This window comes from Bos javanicus, chromosome 14 (assembly GCF_032452875.1).
Source record: "Bos javanicus breed banteng chromosome 14, ARS-OSU_banteng_1.0, whole genome shotgun sequence".
Taxonomy (NCBI): domain Eukaryota; kingdom Metazoa; phylum Chordata; class Mammalia; order Artiodactyla; family Bovidae; genus Bos; species Bos javanicus.
In genome coordinates, this window is record NC_083881.1 from 31,172,917 (window position 1) to 31,193,339 (window position 20,423).

General features: G+C 36.7%; 1 protein-coding gene across 6 annotated transcripts in view; it reads left to right on the plus strand.

Moving 5' to 3' along the window:
* Positions 1–20,423, plus strand: part of SGK3 (serum/glucocorticoid regulated kinase family member 3) — a 109,827-nt gene that overhangs the window by 78,367 nt on the left and 11,037 nt on the right. For 5 of the 6 annotated variants that reach the window (XM_061438890.1, XM_061438891.1, XM_061438894.1 and 2 more), the window contains 8 exons: positions 5,394–5,481; positions 8,800–8,849; positions 11,321–11,378; positions 16,571–16,654; positions 16,764–16,895; positions 18,240–18,352; positions 18,446–18,482; positions 19,320–19,406. In XM_061438890.1, the coding sequence (XP_061294874.1) occupies positions 5,394–5,481; positions 8,800–8,849; positions 11,321–11,378; positions 16,571–16,654; positions 16,764–16,895; positions 18,240–18,352; positions 18,446–18,482; positions 19,320–19,406 (649 nt within the window). The remainder of the gene's footprint in view (positions 1–5,393; positions 5,482–8,799; positions 8,850–11,320; positions 11,379–16,570; positions 16,655–16,763; positions 16,896–18,239; positions 18,353–18,445; positions 18,483–19,319; positions 19,407–20,423) is intronic. The other variant, XM_061438892.1, reaches the window with a different exon arrangement.

Genomic DNA, 20,423 nt, shown 5'->3' on the forward strand with positions numbered 1-20,423 from the left:
TTTCCTCCATCAACTCAAGGTCCTAGTTACTTTCTTTCTTCCTACTGTACTTGTACTTGTTTTATAGATTTAACTTGAAAAGACTTTGCACAGTTAAAACATTTTGCTGATTATTTGATGCTATATTTATTCGTGCACTGAGAAAGCATTTCCTCATGTACCTCTGTGTGGGAATAAAAGGAGAAATGAGTGTTACCCTTACCTTCCAGAGGCATTGGCTCCCATGCTTTTAACAGACTTTTCAGAGTCACAACACGCGAGGACTGTATTTTTTCATTGTTCTCCTTGTAACAGTGATTACTATTTTATAGTTCTTTACAGTTTATAGAGGATTTCTATCTTCTGAGCAGATGCTCTGACCTCCTTTTTAACCTAATTTACTAAATTAGTAAAATACTTGAGCTGGACCTCCTCTGACCAAGGTCTTCAGCCCAGTGCTCTGGGTTTCCTTTCCCCTGATGCTCACAGATAAGATGAGGGTCTGGGGAAGGTCAGCCCCTGCTGTAGCTCTGAGATTGGCCTCTGCAGGGAGGAGCAGGTGGCGGAGGGGCACAAAACTCGGTAGGATCCTTAAATTCAGGGTTCTTATGTGTCTTGTGTGTTCCTCAGCAAAGAACCTTTTATCACTTGGCTCTTTGTATAATTATTTTTTGAACATTATGCCTTTTCCCTCAGACAAATTCTGTGTTATCGTCAGCTTAGATCATCTACCCTTCTAAATAAAAACAAAATAAAAGTTAGTTTTTATTTTTTAACTTGTATTTTTTTATTTATGGCTCTGCTGGGTCTTCGTTGCTGCAGGGGCTTTTCTCTAGTTGTGGAGAGTGAGGGCTCTAGTTGTGGTGTGCGGGCTTCTCGTGGCAGTGGCTTTTCTTGTTGCGGATCACGGGCACTGGGGCACACAGACTTTGGTAGCTAGGCTCCCAGGTCTAAGAGCACAGGCTCAGTAGTGTGGTGAGTGGGCTTAGTTGCTCCGTGTTATTGTGGGATGTTCCTGGATCAGGGATCGAACCCATGTCTCCTACATTGGCAGGCAGATTCTTCACCACTGAACCACCTGGGAAGCCCTACCTTTCTAATGTTTAATTATTATTATATACACTTGAGATTACTTCAAATTGACATATTTCTGACTTGTTTGAAATTCATATGCTAAGAGCTTAAATTTGTCTCCTTTGACAGAACTTCACATGGAGTCAGTATAGAATAGATGGTGGTGATGTTCATTATTTCTGCTGGTATTTTGAATGCTGTTACTCAGAACTTCTGACAGTGTATATTAAATTTGAAGTATTCATTTTGGATCTTGAACTATGGTATCATAAAGATGTTACATTTGGTATTGAAATTTAACTGAAACCAACTTGGTTATTTCAGTTTAGCATTATACTATAAAATACACAATTCTTAATTATACAGCCCAATAGACTTTTTCATATATATGCACCTCTTCCATTTAAAGTAGAGGACTTTTCCAGCACCCCCAGATTAAATAGCCAAGAGATTTTCTTTTAATTTTCAATTTAAGGTTTAACGGATGTTTTCTTTTTAATCAAATGTGACATTTCACGTTTTCTGGATCTCCTCTGTTAATGGAACTTTGTTAGTTTCCACACTCTCCATTTGAACATCAAACTGTTTATAAAAATAGGTTTAAGAAAACAGAAAGAGAAGCCAATCAGCGAATGTATCTTGAACACCTACTACATGCCTATTCTTATTATGTGTGGAAAAAGCACTTCAAAAGTAGCTTTCCGTTAGTAGAGAAAAGTTTATTTTTAAGATAACGCCTATTAAAATGGAATTTTAAAACTCAAATAAAATATTATTATTTCTCTGACGTGTGGATAGGAAAGGGTTTTCTGAGCATATTGGGAGTGAGTGATATGTTACAAAGGAAAACATTGATAAATTTGATTACTAAAACCTTTTGACCTCCAAAAATTGCAAGTGAAATTTAAAACCAAAAATATAAAACGTTTCCTGTGAATAAAGGACATTAGATAAATATACTTACTAAAAGAGCTCATGCAGATAATACACACTTAAGAACCACCCCCCAAATAGACAGAGCACATTAACAGATGCAAATGGCTGATTAATTACTAGAGAAACGGAATGTTTCCTTATCTATTTAAAAAATGCAAATGAACAAAATATTTTAGCTTTATTGCAGTATAACACAAATAGAAAAGAGCACAAATTGTGACTGTACAGCTTAATGAATTATGAGAAAGTGAATATATCTGAGTATCACCCCCTCCAGGCCAAGGAATAGAACATTATTAGCACCCCAATATTGAATATGGTTCCTTGTACTATGCAATAGGTTCTTGTTTTTTATCTTTTTTATATATAGCAGTGTGTATATTGGAGAAAGAAATGGCAGCCCACTCCAGTGTTTTTGCCTGGAGAATCCCAGGGATGGGGGAGCCTGGTGGGCTGCTGTCTATGGGGTCGCACAGAGTCAGACACGAGTAAAGCGACTTAGCAGCAGCAGTAGTGTGTGTATATTAATCCTAAACAGTATGGAGGTTTCCTTAACAAACTAAAAGGAGTTACTTCATGATCTGAAGTCCCACTCCTGGGCATATATCTGGAGACTACTCTAATTCAAAAAGATATATGCACCCCAGTGTTCACAGCAGTACTATATACGGTAGCCAAGACATGGAAGCAGCCTGAATGTCCGTGAACAGCCAAATGGATAAAGAAGATGTGATATATATGTGTGTGTGTATGTATATATATAATAGAATATTACTCATCCATAAAAAGCGAAATAACGCTACATGGATGGACCTAAAGATTATCATATTAAGTGAAATAAGTCGGACAAAGAAAGACAAATACAGTATGATAGAATTTATATGTGAAATCTGAAATAATGATACAAATGAAATGATGGCAAAATAGAAATAGACAAAGAAAACAAACTGATGGTTACCAGAGAGGATAGCAACAGGGTGGGGAGCAGGGGGAAGATAAATTAGCATTTGGGGATTAATATATCTCAACTCTTTAAAAGAAAAAAAAAAGAACAATTTAAGAGGAGGTACCCAGATGTAGAGATTTAACTGTTCCTTAGGATCGTCATCGGAGAAGGCAGTGGCACCCCACTCCAGTACTCTTGCCTGGAAAATCCCATGGATGGAGGAGCCTGGTGGGCTGCAGTCCATGGGGTTGCTAAGAGTCGGACACGACTGAGCGACTTCACTTTCACTTTTCACTTTCATGCATTGGAGAAGGAAATGGCAACCCACTCCAGTGTTCTTGCCTGGAGAATCCCAGGGACGGGGAAGCCTCGTGGGCTGCTGTCTGTGGGGTCGCACAGAGTCAGACATGACTGAAGCGACTTAGCAGCAGCAGCAGGATCATCATTAATCTGTGCAGTCTTATTTCCTCTTTATGGGCTTCCCTGGTAGCTCAGTTGGAAAAGAATCTGCCTACAGTGCAGGAGACCCCAGTTCTATTCCTGGGTCAGGGAAATCCGCTGGAAAAGGGATAGGCTACCCACTCCAGTATTTCTGGATTTCCCTGGTGGCTCAGCTGGTAAAGAATCCACCTGCAGTGTGGGAGACCTGGGTTCCATCCCTGGGTTGGGAAGATCCCCTGGAGACGGAAAAGGCTACCCACTCCAGTATTCTGGCCTGGAGAATTCCATGGACTGATAGTCCATGGGGTTGCAAAGAGTCGGACACAACTGAGTGACTTTCACTTTCTTTCCTCTTTCTATCCATTTGTTCATACCCACTGTTGATGCCCACTTCAGCAGGTTTGTTATAAGTCTTTGGGTATATGTTGATTGACTGTTGCTTTGTGTCTGAGTGTTTAATGTGTACACGTAATGGTGCTTTGCTGTGGTTCCTTGTTTCTGACTGCTGGCTGGTCAGTCTTCTTTGCAGCCAGTTACTGTAGCCTGCTTACTCATTTCCCTAGTGGTGGATGGCTGTTCTGCTTCTGATTCACAGCTATAGAGAGTATAACAATGAGTCTCCTAGTTACATGTCTTTCACTGAACTTGTACATAATTTTTTTCTGTAGTTTATCCTTAAAACTGAAATTTCTGGCCCCAGGGAAAATGTATACTCAGTTTAACCAAATATTGCCAAAATGCTTTTCAGAAAAGTTGCCTCATTTTACATTCTTGTGAGCAGTACGTGAGAGTGTTCCTTTCCCTTCATCCCTGCCAACTTGGGGTTTTATGTATCTTTCTAGATTTTTCTGGTTAGTGGACATAAAATGACTTCTCACTGTTGTTTTGTTTTTTCTGATAATTAGTGAAGTTGGCCATCTTCCTAAATTTCATTACCATTTGGATTTTTCTCTTCTGTGAACCTTTGCCCATTTGTTTATTGGACTCCCTGTTTTTTAAAATTAATTTGCTGGATCATAAGGCAGTTCTATTTCCAGTTTTTTAAGGAATCTCCACACTGTTCTCCATAGTGGCTGTACTAGTTTGCATTCCCACCAACAGTGTAAAAGGGTTCCCTTTTCTCTACACCCTCTCCAGCATTTATTACTTGTAGACTTTTGGATCACAGCCATTCTGACTGGTGTGAAATGGTACCTCATAGTGGTTTTGACTGAGGAAACCAGAAGGGAAAGAGACATGTGTACCCCAATGTTCATCGCAGCACTGTTTATAATAGCCAGGACATGGAAGCAACCTAGATGTCCATCAGCAGATGAATGGATAAGAAAGCTATGGTACATATACACAATGGAGTATTACTCAGCCATTAAAAAGAATACATTTGAATCAGTCCTAGTGAGGTGGATGAAACTGGAGCCTATTATACAGAGTGAAGTAAGCCAGAAGGAAAAACACCAATACAGTATACTAACGCATATATATGGAATTTAGAAAGATGCTAACAATAATCCTGTGTACAAGACAGCAAAAGAGACACTGATGTATAGAGCAGTCTTGTGGACTCTGTGGGAGAGGGAGAGGGTGGGAAGACTTGGGAGAATGGCATTGAAACATGTAAAATATCATGTATGAAACGAGATGCCAGTCCAGGTTCGATGCACGATACTGGATGCTTGGGGCTAGTGCACTGGGACGACCCAGAAGGAGGGTATGGGGAGGGAGGAGGGAGGACGGTTCAGGATGGGGAACACATGTATACCTGTGGCGGATTCATTTTGATATTTGGCAAAACTGATACAATTATGTAAAGTTTAAAAATAAAATAAAATTCAAAATTCAAAAAAAAAATAAAATAAAATAAAAAAATTAATTTGCTTATTATAATACAGTAATGATTATTATTGGATTTTGTTTGCCTTTCTTACTATAAATGCTACAATGCTGACTTTTGTTTTCATGTTAAAAGAGAGAAAAGGTGTAGAAATGCAGTCATAATAAAGTTAATTTTTGTTTTTAGTCCAGATGTCAGAGCATTCCTTCAAATGGACAGTCCAAAACATCAGTCAGATCCATCTGAGGATGAGGATGAAAGAAGTACTCAGAAGGTAGTAAGAGGAATTGTATTTTTTAACAGAAAAAAAAAATACCATTACCCAAAGATGAAATTATTGGCAACCTTAGGAGCCACATTTACTTAAAATAATTTCCTCCATTGTAGATTTTTTGCTGTGTAGAAAACATAAAAACAAATGTGTATACTTCTAACTGATCACTATTTCTTGTAAAATTGATAAAATGAGTACTTTTTATAACAAAAAGTAATGTAAATTAAAGATTTGAAAATAGTAAGTTAGAAATATCCCTATTATCAACAACCCAACCTATTTTTATTATTTCAGTGATTTTCTTTCTAATATATGAAAGATTTCTTAATATATGAATTTTTTAATTACCTGATTTTAATTATACAACATATACAGTTTTGTGTTCTGCTCTGTTAACTTTACATCATACTTTTTGATCATCATGTATCTTCATCAAGATCACTGTAACTTGAAATGGTGAATTTTGACCAGCAGAAGAGGGCTTTTCAACCAGAACACTACATACCTCTTTCTCTGCTTTGTCAGGTTTTGATACGTAGAGCAGTCAATATACATGTGCTGGTTGGCATTGACTAAGTTTTATTGCTGTAGGTATATGCACATAATTAATATGTATTCTGAATAAAGAATAGATATTCTTATTTTTTTAATGAATTGTGATATAGTAAGTTTGTGCTTTCTTATGAAGACATTTTCAACATATACTTTAAAAGGTTATATTAGAAAGGTAAATTACCATAATTTAACTCAGGATTATTATGTAACAGTTAAAAGTACATTATTAAAAAAGTATAATTGCAAGTGTTTATAAATATGATAATACCTTTATAATTCAAAATTGATTCATACTATTGGTAAATACATACATGAAAATGAGAGATGTACAGTTTTGTCTTTATAATATTTTAATTTTGTCATGGTGCTGTTTTTCTAATTTAAAAGGTAATGTCATTACCCACAGATAAAATCTTCATTTGAAAAATAGACATGACTACTAGAAAGTAGTTCTGATTCTCTAAGAGGGCCCTCAGTTAAGAGAAAAGGTTTAACGCTTTCCATTTGTGACAGGGTTGCTCCTAGGACAATGTAAAAGGATATTTTAATTTCATATATGCGCAGTTGGTCAAAAGAGAAATAACCAGCTGGGAAAACATAGTAAATAAACATAAGAAGGAAAAATATCTGTGTTAAAAAAAAGCTCATACAAATGAATTTTCGAAAAGAATTGATATTTAAGACTGTAGTAGATTAAAGGAACAGGACCATGAAGAAATAACTCTTGGTAAACATATATATGGGAAAATGTTCAACCTTGATGCCAGTAGCAAATAAAAGTTTTAAATGACAGGTTTTTTTCCTCTACCAAATTAACAAAAATGTAAAGAAACTGAAATGCACCAGGACTAATAAGGGTAAGGTAAGATGGGCATCCTTGGGCCTTACTGGCGTTATCATTTTATGCAGCTCTTGGAAAGCAATTTGGCAAAGTGTATCAAACATGAAAATAATTCATGTCACTTAGGAGTTGATGTAAATGAAACAACCCTTCTCACAGAAAAAAGCAAAGATGTTCACTTTAGTATGATTTATAATGAAAAGTTAGAATCAGTTTGAACATTCATCAAATAGTGATTGTCCCTATATATTGTACGTTTAAAAAATATTTCTAAGGATGATATTATTTTGACATACCATTAAATGAAATCAGGTATAAAACTTTTTATGCAAATTTACACAGTGTGAGCACGGTCAGTTTTTAGAAGTTAATGCAAAAACTATATGGAGGTGCTAGAAGTATTTGTAATCAAATTACTTGTTAGTATGGATTTTTAAAGATTTTTAATAGTTTACTACTATTCAAAAAATATTTTAAGGAGTGAAATTTATGTAACCATGATTTTTTTTGTTAATCATGTTGAGCGTGTGTAGGTGTAGGTCATGTGAAGAATATCTTGCACTGCTGTAGGAAAATGCTTTTTGAAGAAAGAACCAGACTAAGAGAAATTGCTGGGTTCTGGCTCCTGTTCTGGCTCTGTTGACTTTAGATCCAGATTTTGTTTCTTGTTTCATCCATAAAATCTGGAACTTGGACTAGGATCTTTTGCTGTTTTAAAATACCAATAGAAAGAACCTCTCCAAAAAAAAAAAAAAATCCTTGCTTCATCTTCTACTTGTAAATATTTATTTTTTATTTTTTAATTAAAATTCATAGGAAATGTATCAGTTTGGTGCCAGCATTGTTACTTTATAAGAAGCATATACTTTAGACCCTTTGCCCTTAATTTAAAAAAATAACTTGTTTTCTAGAAATTGTAAGTTGCAAATGAATTTAAGTGGGAATATATATGACATATGTCTCTAATAAGAAATTTGCTTAAAATTGTTGATTCTGATTAAAGAGAATGTTTTTAAAAACTTATTTTATATAATCTTATATGATGTATAATTGTACAAGGCTCTGGTAAATGTGCATATTTGAGACATCTCTGATTTAATTCTTTGAATATATTAAGAATTTCATAGTTTTTTGAAGCAGAATTCACTTCCATTTGGCTTTTGTGAAAAGTGCTCACTGTAAAAGGATCACTAGTTTAATCTTTTGAGATTTTGAGTTAAATTTCTAGCTAATTATTAGTGAGCTAGAATTTTATTAGTTAAATTGCTTTATGGTATGCTATATTAATAGGTGAGTAAAGATTTGCTTCTAAGTTAATAGGAGAGATTAAATGTACTTTGCTACTGTTATAATAAGAGAAGCCTATCTAAAAATTAGGTACTATCATAATACTGGAATTAGGGAGAAAAGCATTCTTGGTTTTATGTGCTTGCTTTAGAAGTAAATTTACCTCCTCCCAAATTAAAACTTTAATCCAGCATTTGCAGTTATAATCATCACATTATCATTTCTTATCTTTAATAATAGCTTATTAAAATATTTGAAAATTTAAAAACAAAAGCTATTTTAACCAGTCTTTTAATGTAAAAAAAAGATACCTCTTAAATTGTTATTTCAGTGCCCGCCTCTTCTAAGGAGCTTTCTGCAGTTTACTTCATTCATTTGCCATCTTTGAGCTTGATTTCTGCCTTACCTTTTCCCTTACAACTTCTCTTGAAATTTCATTAAAATGATTGTTTATGTTGATTGTGTATCTTTCCAAGACTCTATGCATTTATTGAGAATTAAAGCTTTAGGTTTAGCATGGCAAATATCTGTGATATAGTTATGTGTATTTTACTTCAGAAATATCCATTGACTGATAACCTTTGAAACTTCAGTAAGAATGTTAAATTCTTTTTTTTTTTTTTCCATCCCAACAGCTACTCTCTACCTCACAGAACATCAACCTGGGACCATCTGGAAATCCTCAGTAGGTTTAATTTGTTTCAACAGTCTAAATGGATTTGAGGAAGATCCTTTTTTGTAAATGTGCAGATGTACATAATTATACCAGTTTAACTGGAAGCCTGTGAAACAGAACTGTGGTTACAGTGACTGTTGTACTGTCATACACTTTTCTGATTCACTGCTCTAGCTTCTCTTTGTTATAGTAGAGCTCTGAGGAGTTTTTAATCCACAGATTGTTGATTGGGTTCTGCTGTTTTGCCATCGTCACTTTCCTGGTGTGTGGGTGTGTATGTGTGTGTGTAAGATGAGTAGACCATATTTCCCCGAGGAACAGAAGTCCTGGGAGGCACTTGGGAAGTACTCTGGCAAAAACATCTGTGCAGGCCTAATTGATATTCTCCTGCTACCCAATGTCATCAGTACAGCCCTGGTTGTTAGCCAGCTTGGTCCAGAGGAGACTTGATGGAAATCAGCATTTGAAAAGCTATTAAACTTTTTTTTTTTTTCCAATTTCTCCCATAGTCCCATATTTATTTGAACCCAGGGGAAACATTTTGGAGAACACCAGGAGTGGCAAATGTAGGCTTCACTTTAAGGTTCCACTCCAACAGTTCATTGGGATATGGAGGAGTCCAAGGCCACTTCTGGCTCTGAGGAGGAGGGCCCTGACAGATGAGTGATGACTGCTGTGGGTTACAAGAAGAGTGTAGTGTGGCTCTCCTCATAATTATCCTTCCAGGCTTACCAGATTAATTCTAAAGAATACTGTCTTAGCCCAGCATACTGTGCTGCTTCTGTCACCCTTTTGGTTCACTTAGAGAATGAGTATGAAGTGAAGTGAAAGTCGCTCAGTCGTATCCGACTCTGTGACCCCACAGACTGTACAGTCCATGGAATTCTTCAGGCCAGGATACTGGAGTAGCCGTTCCCTCCTCCAGGGGATCTTTCCAACCCAGGGATCGAACCCAGGTCTTCTGCATGCAGGTGGATTCTTTACCAGCTGAGCCACCACGGAAGCCCAGTGAATATAGACAGAAGAAATGATAAAGGAGACTAAAGAAAGAATAATTAGTAAGGTAGGAAACCAGCAATGTGGTATTATAAAAGCAGATGAAGACAGGGAATAAATAACTGTTGACGTTGCTGATAGGGTGGGTTAGATGACGATTGAGAATGGATCGTTGAATTTAATGTCACGGGTGACTTCTATGAGCAGTTTCAGTCGTATGGTGGATACAAGAGAGTTTGTCAGGCAGCACAGAATGGAAATATGCTTCCAGTTAGGGTTTGTCACCAACATTTAACAATAGGACTTTGGCTGTGGCCTCGGTGTGTTTACTGTGTTTGAAGGATTTGCATGTTTTTTCACTATTACATTTGTTCAAAAAATTATTTCAGTATTTCAGCATATCATTAGAGAACAAAATAGTTCAAAGAGCAAGTTCTAGAAGAAGAAAAACACCTAAGCTTAGTTAAGTATTTATCTCCGTAATCCTGACCGGTTATTATTTAACCCAGACCTGGTATTACTGTCATGTTTGTATTGACTTTGTTTTGGTAATTAATTGAAGGACATTTAAAATGTGAATGGAGTCATTTCACTCTCCCTAGTCCAATTTAGGAATTCATCCTCCGTTAAAGAAAACAGCTCTTCTGGCTACTTAAGTTCAACTTTGTGCAGCCATCTGTTTTTGCCTACATACAGCCAATGCTGCTTTTAACCTGAGGTTAAGATAAAAATCAAAAGGCTGTCATAGTATTCTTCCTGCCTTCTCGATTCCTGGCTTTTCTGCATTACCATCTATTAGAATAAGTAGAGCGTCCTTTTATTTTTAACATGTAGGTAGTGTGTATGCAGAACACTGGTGAGTTTTCCTCCATCAGAAAATTTTCTTAGTGACTTCACCAGGTATTCCTACTAGTAACTTTGTTTTCATAATAATTTCCAGACTACTTAGTCCTTGAAATATATCACTGATTTATCTAGTCATTCAGTTTCCTTATTAACAATGTTGTGAGGTTTATGGTTAATAAAAGTGATTTGCTACATTGAGTTCAAAATGACAGATCATGTATAGACAGACAGACCTTTTTCTCCCAAAAAGTCTATTACTGAAGCCCTTCTTAAGCCAAACTTTACAAAGCTTAAAGAAAATGACAAAATCTCTTATCTAACCAGAAAGTAGGTATTATTACTATTCATTATTACCCATTCCAGTATTCTTGCCTGGAAAGTTCCATGGACAGAGGCGCCTGGAAGGCTACACTCCATGGGGTCACAAAGAGACGGACATGCCTGAGTGACTATCACTCATTCACTCATTACCTTTTTTATAGTAAAAATGAGATCCTACCAGTGTAAAGGCTGGAGTTCTCATGCTGAAGTGTACCCAGATTTACTTATTAAGGAGTGAAGTATTAAAAACTATTGAAAAGTTAACATCCTATCAGTTTTCTTGGAGACTAATTCTTGTCATTTTTCATTTATTTCAGTGCTAAACCAACAGACTTTGATTTCTTAAAAGTTATTGGAAAAGGCAGCTTTGGCAAGGTAAGAGTCTTTTTATTTTTTCTTCAGTAAATTAATACTTTAAAAATGCATGCTTTTTAAAAATTAATTGTAGAGTCCACCTGCCAATGCAGAAGACACAGGTTCAATCTGTGGGTCAGGAAGATCCTCTGGAGTAGGAAATGACAACCCACAACCCACTCCAGTACCTTTGCCTGGAAAATTCCATGGACAGAGTAGCCTGCTGGGCTGTCGTCCATGGGATCACACAGAGTCAGATGTGACTAAGCACACACACACACAGTGATTTACAATGTTGTATTAGTTTCTGCTGTACAGCAAAGTGAATCTAGATAGATGGAGATTCTGTTTCCATATAGGTCATTACAGAATACTGAATAGAGTTCCCTGTGCTATACAGTAGGTTCTTACTATCTATTTTTTATACAGTAGTGTATTTATGTCAATCACAATCTCCCAATTTATCTTCTCCCGCCCTTACCACACTGATAACCATAAATTTGTTTTCTGTATCTGTGACTGTTTCTCTTTTGTAGATAAGTTCATTTGTACCAGTTTTTTAGATTCCACATAAAAGTGATACCATACAATATTTGTTTTTCTCTCTTTGACTTACTTCACTCAGTATAACAATCTCTAGGTCTCTCCATGTTGTTGCAAATGGGATTATTCCATTCTTTTTTATGGCTAAGTATTATTTCATTGTATATTTGTACCACATCTTCTTTATTCATTCCTCCATCAATGGGATGGACATTTAATTTGCTCCTGTGTCCTGGCTATTGCAGATAGGGCTGTAATGAACATTAGGTGCATGCATTCTCTTGAATTCTAGTTTTCTTTGGGATATATGCTCAGGAATGGGATTGCTGGGTTATATGGTAGCTCTATTTTTAGTTTTTAAGCAGTTTCCATACTGATCTCCATAGTGGCTGTACCAGTTTATAGGGGAATGCATGATTTATATATGGGATACCATGGCGCTTTTTGGTATGCAGGATATAGAATTAAGATGCTTTCTCTACCTTCAAAGAACTGACAGAATAATTCAAGATACAAGGCATCTACTCAGATTCTAACCTAAAATTTATTTGTTCGATGAGTATTTTGTTGAGCACCTCGGTGCTAAGCACTGTTCTGCTCCGTGTTAGATAGTGTTGAACAAAAATGACATACTTTGTACCTTTGTGATGCCTACATCCTATTGAGGGAAATAGTCAATTAAAAATATGCGGTCAAGTAAATAATTACATGTAGTAATGGAGCTGTGCAGGGGATGAAGATTAGAGTGAAGAGACAGGAGAGTAGGCAGTCAGGGGGAAGCCCCTACTTAGGTGAGTTAGTCAAGGATAGCTTTATGCATATATATACACACACATACATATTTTGGCTACACTGACACATGGGGGCTTCTTTAGTTGCAGGCATGGGCTTAGTTGCTCCACGGCACGTGGGATCTTAGTTCCCCAAACTGGGGATTGAACCCGCATCCTCTGCATTGGAAGGTGGATTCTTAACCATTGGGCCACCAGGGAAGTCCCTAAGGATGACTTCTTTGAAGAGGTATTATTTAAGTTGAGGCCATAAAGACATCAGTGAGCAGCTGTGTTAACAGCAGTTGGAGAAGGAAAGGGAAGTTTGAGACCCCTGTCCCTCTTCGTGCAGTGAATATTGAGTGAATCACGAAAGTTGACAGTGTGCCACAGCAAGAAGAATCCCTAAAGCTAGAAGCATCATAGATGGAAGTTGTCAGAATCATCAAATGTATTTAAGTTCCTTTTTTGCATTATACTTCAATCTGTAGTAAAAATAAATATGTATGTGTTTAATTATAGTGTACTATATTCATAGCTTCCAGTATCTAGATCTGGTTTGTTTTCTGAGTTCCCTAGAGACCAGAAACTGTGACCATAAAATTAAACCCGTGTGTGTTCATTAATTCAGCAAATATATGTTTGCCACCTGCTACACGCTGGGCATTGTGCTAAAATAAGCTATAGAAAAGTAGAAGTGCATCTTGCTGTCAAAATGCTCACAGTCTGTTGGAACGTTAGAGATAGTCTACTGTTAAAGACAGAGAGCATTATCTTTCAGAAAGCTCACGTTTGGACCTAGAGTCAAGTAGATCTATCTAGTGTATATAATGTGAGGCGTAGGGTCACACTTCACTTTTTTCCTCATGAATGTCAGCTGGTCCTACACAGTTCATTGAAAAGATTTTTCTTTCCCTTCTACTCTGCAGGGTAACCTCCATCATGTATCCAGTGTCCATATATGTGTTGGATCTGTTTCTAGATTTTGTTTTATACTTGTTTCTAGATTTTATATTTTGTTTCATTAACTGATTTGTCTATCCTTGGACCAGTACCACATTGTCTTAAAAATGAAGGTTGATATTCAACAGAACATCTCGCCTTGCTCCTCTTCAAGAGACTCTTCTTAGCCCTTTGTGTATCAGTCTTAGGTTTTAGAATTAGCATGTTAAGTTCCACAAGATTCTTTTGGATTTTGATCAATTGCTTTGAATCTGTAGATCAATTTGGAAAGAATTGTCATCTTACCAGTATTGAATCTTCCAGTCCATGATCATGGCATATCCCTTTGTTAATTTAATTCATCTTAAGCTTTTGTTGGTAGTGTTTTGTGGCATTATGTATTTGATTTTTATGTATCTTTAATTGAGTGTATTCCTTTGTGTTTCATTTTTTATGCGGTGAGAACTGGTGTTAAACCTGGAAGCTGAATATACGCATTACCTGTGACACACTGGTTCTCCTCCAAGCTGTGTAGCCACCAGTAATGTTGCACATACTCACTAGGAAAGGCGTGTCCCAGAATATTCATAAGCTTCATTGTTCATCATCTAAATGTCACTGAAAGAGTGGATAAATTGTGGTATGTCTATGGAATACGGTACTCTGCACAGTAATGAAATATGAAAGCAGTGCTATTGGTTTGGCCAAAAAGTTCATTTGGGTTTCCTGTAATATTGTATGGAAAAACCCGAATGCACTTCTTGGCCAATCCAATACATATCACAATGTGAACATGTTATATAGAGTGAAAGAAGTCAGGCAGGCATAACATTATCTATGTGATTCCAATATATAAAATTCATAGACAAAACTCACCTGTTTTACTGCAAGTGAAAATAGTAGTCATCTTTGAGGAAGAAAGGATGAATCATTTCTGGAATAGGGCAAATGGGAGGCCTCAGGCTGCTCACAGTGTTTGGGTTTTTTGACCTGAAAGTGATTACACAGTGTGTCTGTTTTGTAATAATTTATTGAGCTGTAATGTTTGTGAGTTTTTCTACATGCATATTATGTTTAATAAAAGCTTTAAATCTAGCAAAATGCTTAGACACCAGCAAAGTACAATAAAACAAAAGCAGAGTACACAAAAGAAAAAAAAGCAAGCAGAAATGTAGATTCACAATGAAGGTGAAAAATAGAAAAATATGTATGACAAACTAAAATAAATAATGGGAATCTCATATTCTAAGCTTTTCTGCAAATGGTGGTCTTGGTTCCACTTTCCATTTGCCCATCTGTTTCTTAACTGTCTGTCTATTCTCCACATCTACTAATCTGCTGAAAAAAATGCCTGCCATTAAGGTACTTCCTTAGTTGCCACATTCTTTGAATTACTTTCTCAGAACAAACTTGAAGATGAACCAATCAGAGTAGAGAAGGGAAGGTCAGGTGAGTGGGAGCTGTCAAGAAAAGAAAAAACAATGTAAGAAAGAAGGAACATTCAATGGAGTCAAGTATTGTAGAGAGCAAAAGCCTGAGAAATGAGAGAGATGCCAGCAGTTGAACTGAGGAAATGTATACCCTGAAGGTATTCTTGACTTTGTTTTTATGAGTAAGAAGCATCTTAATCAATAGACTTTATTTTTCAGAACCATTTTAGATTTACCAAAAAAAAACACCCAAAACTGAGTAGAGAGAAAATTCAGGGGGACTTCTCTGATGGTTGAGTACCTAAGACTCCAAGCTCCTAATGCATGGGGCCTGGTTTTGATCCTTGATCAGGAAACTAGATCCCATATGCTGGAACTAAAAATCCTACATGCCATGAGAAAGACCCAGCACAGTCAAATAAAATAAATATTTTTTAAATTTTTTAAAAAAGAAAGTTCAGAGAATTTCCAAACCACCAGTTTGCTCTATTTAGTAACATTTTACATCAGTATGGTACATTTGTTCCAAGCAACGGACCAATATTGATCCATAATTATGGACTCAAGCCCATCATTTATTCAGATTTCCATAGTTTTTACCCAGTGTCCTGTTTTTTTGTCCCATCCAGGACATTAAGTTATCATGTGTCCTTAGGACTTTTCTTGTGTTTGAGGGCCTTGATGGTTTTGAGAAGCACCGGTTAAGTGTATTGTAAGACATCTGTCTGTTGTTGGAGTTTGGTGTTTTTCTCAAGACCAGACTGATTACAGATATAAGCGAGGAAGACCACAGATGTACTGAAAAGTAAGGCCCAGCATTGTCACCAGTGGCAGATCATCTCAAGACGTTTTGAAATGGATCAGCTGATAGTTACCCAACTTGTAGGGTGTCTTGAATCCCTTAAAATTTATTTCTAAAACTTTGGAGTATGTCTGCCTTTTTTCTGGGGCAAGATCTTCTAAGTTTTTTCACATCCATGATGTCTGTGTGCACTGCAGCCCATTATAGAATCTCAGCTACATACGGTGTTTGTTTCTCTGAGTCCTTCTAAATTTGAAACCTATAAGAGAAACCCAAATGTTAAAATGAAAATGCATTTTGATCACTGAGAAACCATTTTCTTCTCTCTCTCTTTTTTTAATGTAGCCATGAAATTTATAGCCTCAGTGTTTTCCAAAGACACCTTGGGACTCAGGGCTAGCATACACACACACACAAACACACACATTTCTCAAGCAGTATAGATTTTGACACTTAAACTTAGTAAAAACCTTAACCATTAGCATGTTAAGTGACAAACGATGCCTGGCTCTTTAAATCATCTACATTTCTTTGGTTTTAGTAAAATATCTAAGGAAAAGTGGAGTTGTAGAAACAAATTAGGAATTTTCAGCTTTCAAAATAAAAACATTACATTATCTAGGTCTGTTGTGGACTTTATTTTTATAAAATATTGACTTAGTGATAAGTGAATTGTCTCTGTCAAAACATTGATATTTCTAACAGCACAATCTTTAAATATAACAGGTTCTTCTTGCAAAACGGAAACTGGATGGAAAATTTTATGCTGTCAAAGTGTTACAGAAAAAGATAGTTCTCAATAGAAAAGAGGTAAAATAAAATAGCTTTGTTTTTCCTATATCCATCTTCTCAGTTAACAGAATTGTTTTCTGGTGTATAATGCAAGTTGATTTTTTTTACCTTTTTTTTTTTTAAACAGCAAAAACACATTATGGCTGAACGAAATGTGCTCTTGAAAAATGTGAAACATCCGTTTTTGGTTGGATTACATTATTCTTTCCAAACAACTGAAAAGCTTTATTTTGTTCTGGATTTTGTTAATGGAGGAGAGGTGAGTAATTAGTGTTTCAGTATTGATGATGTTTAGGGAAAAAAAATAGAATTGAGTTAGAGTTTTTCTTACCAGTTTTGGAAGCAAAGCCCAGAATAGACAGCTATTTGTTGAGTAGCAATAATATATAAGATGCTGGCTAATCAGCACAGTGCAGGATGTGGAGAAGTGAGACATAAAGTTCTTTTCCTAAGCAGCTTATGGTGCAGGTGGGAACCTTGTTATGAAGCTACAGACTTCTCTGATAGTTTTGTTAGAGCTGCTGGTTAAAGTCATTGGACTGAGTTGGCTGGGAAGGTATCCAGAGAAAGAATAATAGTAGAGAAACTGAGGACAGACACCTTATCAATCCTTGAATCATTGGGGGTAGTAAGGAGCAGTAACTCTCCAAGGTAGAAGAAAGCCCAATGAGAGAGATCATTGTTTTAGAACCTAAAGATTTAGAGTAAGAACCTAGGGCAAATTTAGCTTAGGCAGGTAACCTGATGACTAGAGGGTAGGTTGTAAGAAATGAACTGAAGGGACATCCCTGGTGATCCAGTGGTTAAGAGTCTGCCTTCTAATGGGGGACACAGATTCAATCCCTTATCAGGGAACTAAGATCCCACATGCTGTGGGGCAGCTAAGCCCATGTGCCACAACAAGAGAAGCCTGTGTGTACCACAGTGAAGACCCAGCACAGCCAAAAAGTAAAAAAAGACAACTGGAGAATCCCTCTGCCACTGAGCTTCAGCCAGTTGCTACCACGCTGAATTTAGGCTTAATGGTTCAGAGACCCGCACCCCCGATTTCCTTTCGCCCCCTGCCCGAACTAAAACTATGAATTTTTACCCAAAAAAATGTTCCCAGTTTTTAAATGTTACCAGTTATTTTAGATTTTTCTGAAAATAGTATTTGGTTCAAACAAATTATATCTGTGGGTTCCGTTTGGTCTGCCAGCCACTAGTTCCCAATTTCTGAATAGTATTTGGTTTAATTCAAATAATAGTCCAAAAAGACCAAGTTAAGATAATTAACATGGAAAAATCAAGATCATTGGTCTTCATTAATAATCTTTTCTAGAGGGGTTGCCTGGTGTGGTGGGGATACTGCCACACTTGAGAACTGAGTGGTAAATAGATGAGTAAGTTAGCAAGAGCAGGGAAAGAGTTACGGTTGAAGAGAGAATGATTGCTGGGCGGATGGGGGACAAAGGCGAGGGAGCGTCAGAATTCTGTACCTTGGTGCTTTTTATCTCATGTTCAAAGTAACGAAAATAAATCCTGTTTTTATATTTACAGAGTATATTTGTCTCACTTTATGTGTGAATTATCTTAGTATTCATTTTTTACTTCAATTTTATAGCTGTTTTTTCACTTACAAAGAGAGCGGTCCTTTCCTGAACACAGAGCTCGGTTTTATGCTGCTGAGATTGCCAGTGCATTGGGTTACTTGCACTCCATCAAAATAGTGTACAGGTAAACTTTTTAAATTGCACTTCTGAAGTGTCTTTTTATTATTTTGTTTCAGTTCAAATTGAGTTTTGCTTTTCTTTCCTTTTAATTTGATAGAGACTTGAAACCAGAAAATATTCTCTTGGATTCAATAGTAAGTATTGGCTTTTAAAAATCTGCTGGTTCACGATTCTTGTTGATGTTATGCTTAGTGAAAAAGAGTCAGCCTCAGAGGTTCCCACTGTGTGATTCCATATAATGGAACACATGTTCCATTCATACATCAGTGTTTTATATAACATTCTCGAAAAGTCCAAACCAGAGAGATGGAGAACAGATTAGTAGTTGTAAGGGGACCAGGGACTAAGGGATAGGAGAGTTAACAAATAAAGCGGTAACATAAGAGAGTTCTTTTGTTCCTTTGGGTTGATGAAAGTTTTCTGATTGTAGAGGTCGTTACACAAATCTATATATCTATTGCCTAGAGCTACACACAGGGCTTCCCTGGTGGCTCAGTGGTAAAGAATCCACCTGCAATGCAAGAGATGTGAGTTCAACTATTGGGTCAGGAAGATCCCCTGGAGAAGGAAACGGCAGCCCACTCTAGTATTCTTGCCTGGGAGATCCCACGGACAGAGGAGCCTGGCAGGCTATTTTCCATGGGGTCATGAAAGAGTCGGACACGACTCAGCAGCTAAAACAACACATGCATACATGCAAAAAAAGAGTGAAAACTGAATAAGGGTGGCAGTCTAGCTAACGGAATTGTACCAGTATCAGTTTCCTGATTCTGACACTGTCCTACATTATATAGGCTGTCAGCACGGGGTGGGTGGGAGGAGGGAGAAGCTGGGGGAAGGGGACATGGAGCTTTGTGTACTCTTTTTTGCGGTTTCCTTTTGGTCTATGATTATTTCAAAATCAAATGTTCTTTAAAAGTGTCAATTTATATCCATGCATTGTTTTATTTTACTGCCCCTGTATTTGTCAGGGACATGTCGTCTTAACAGATTTTGGGCTTTGTAAAGAAGGAATTGCTATTTCTGACACCACAACAACATTTTGTGGGACACCAGAGGTAAGAAATTTATCTCATTTGTCATTCATGGAATTATACCTGAAATGCAAAACTGAATCACATATTGTGTATATAAAATTTGAAATCAAAAAAGTAAAGAGACTTCTCTGGTGGTCCAGTGGTTAGGACTCTATGCTTCCACTGCAGGCATCATGGGTTCAATCCCTGCTTGGGGAGCTAAGATCCTGCATGCCTCATGCTGCTGCTGCTGCTGCTAAGTCGCTTCAGTCGTGTCCAACTCTGTGCGACCCCATAGATGGCAGCCTGCCAGGCTCCCCGTCCCTGGGATTCTCCAGGCAAAAACACTGAAGTGGGTTGCCATTTTCTTCTCCAATGCATGAAAGTGAAAATTGAAAGTGAAGTCGCTCAGTCATATCTGACTCTTAGCAACCCCATGCCCTGCAGCCTACCAGGCTCCTCCATCCATGGGATCTTCCAGGCAAGAGTACTGGAGTGGGTTGCCATTGCCTTCTCCGACATGCCTCATGGCACTGCCACAAAAAAAAAAAAAAGGAAAGAAAAGTAGAATAAAATGTTTTCAGCTTCCAACCAGCTGGGAATATCTGATAATCATCTCTTCTTTTAATAAACAAACATTTAAATAATAAATAAACGTTTAAAACTTTGTTGATAGTTTTTTTTTAACTCTGATTTTGTGATATCACCAGTAACCAACAAAGATAAATTACACTTTTTTGTGCTTATTCGTTTTTAATGTTAAAAGTTTATCTTCGATTTCTTCAAGCATTTGATTACATTTCTAATCCTTAAGAAAAAAATCATTAATCAGTGATGAAAATGTTCAAAAATTAATTGTGATAATGTTGGAACAACTCTGTAAATATATTAGCAGCCATTGAATTGTACACTTTAAATGGGTGAATTGCTTGGTATTTGAATATCTTAATAAAGCTGCTTTTTTTTAAAGGAAATAAACTAAAGCAAATATGGCAAAATGTTAGCATTGCTTATGTCTGGATGGCAGCTCTGTTGGTTTTTATTACATATTTATAGTTT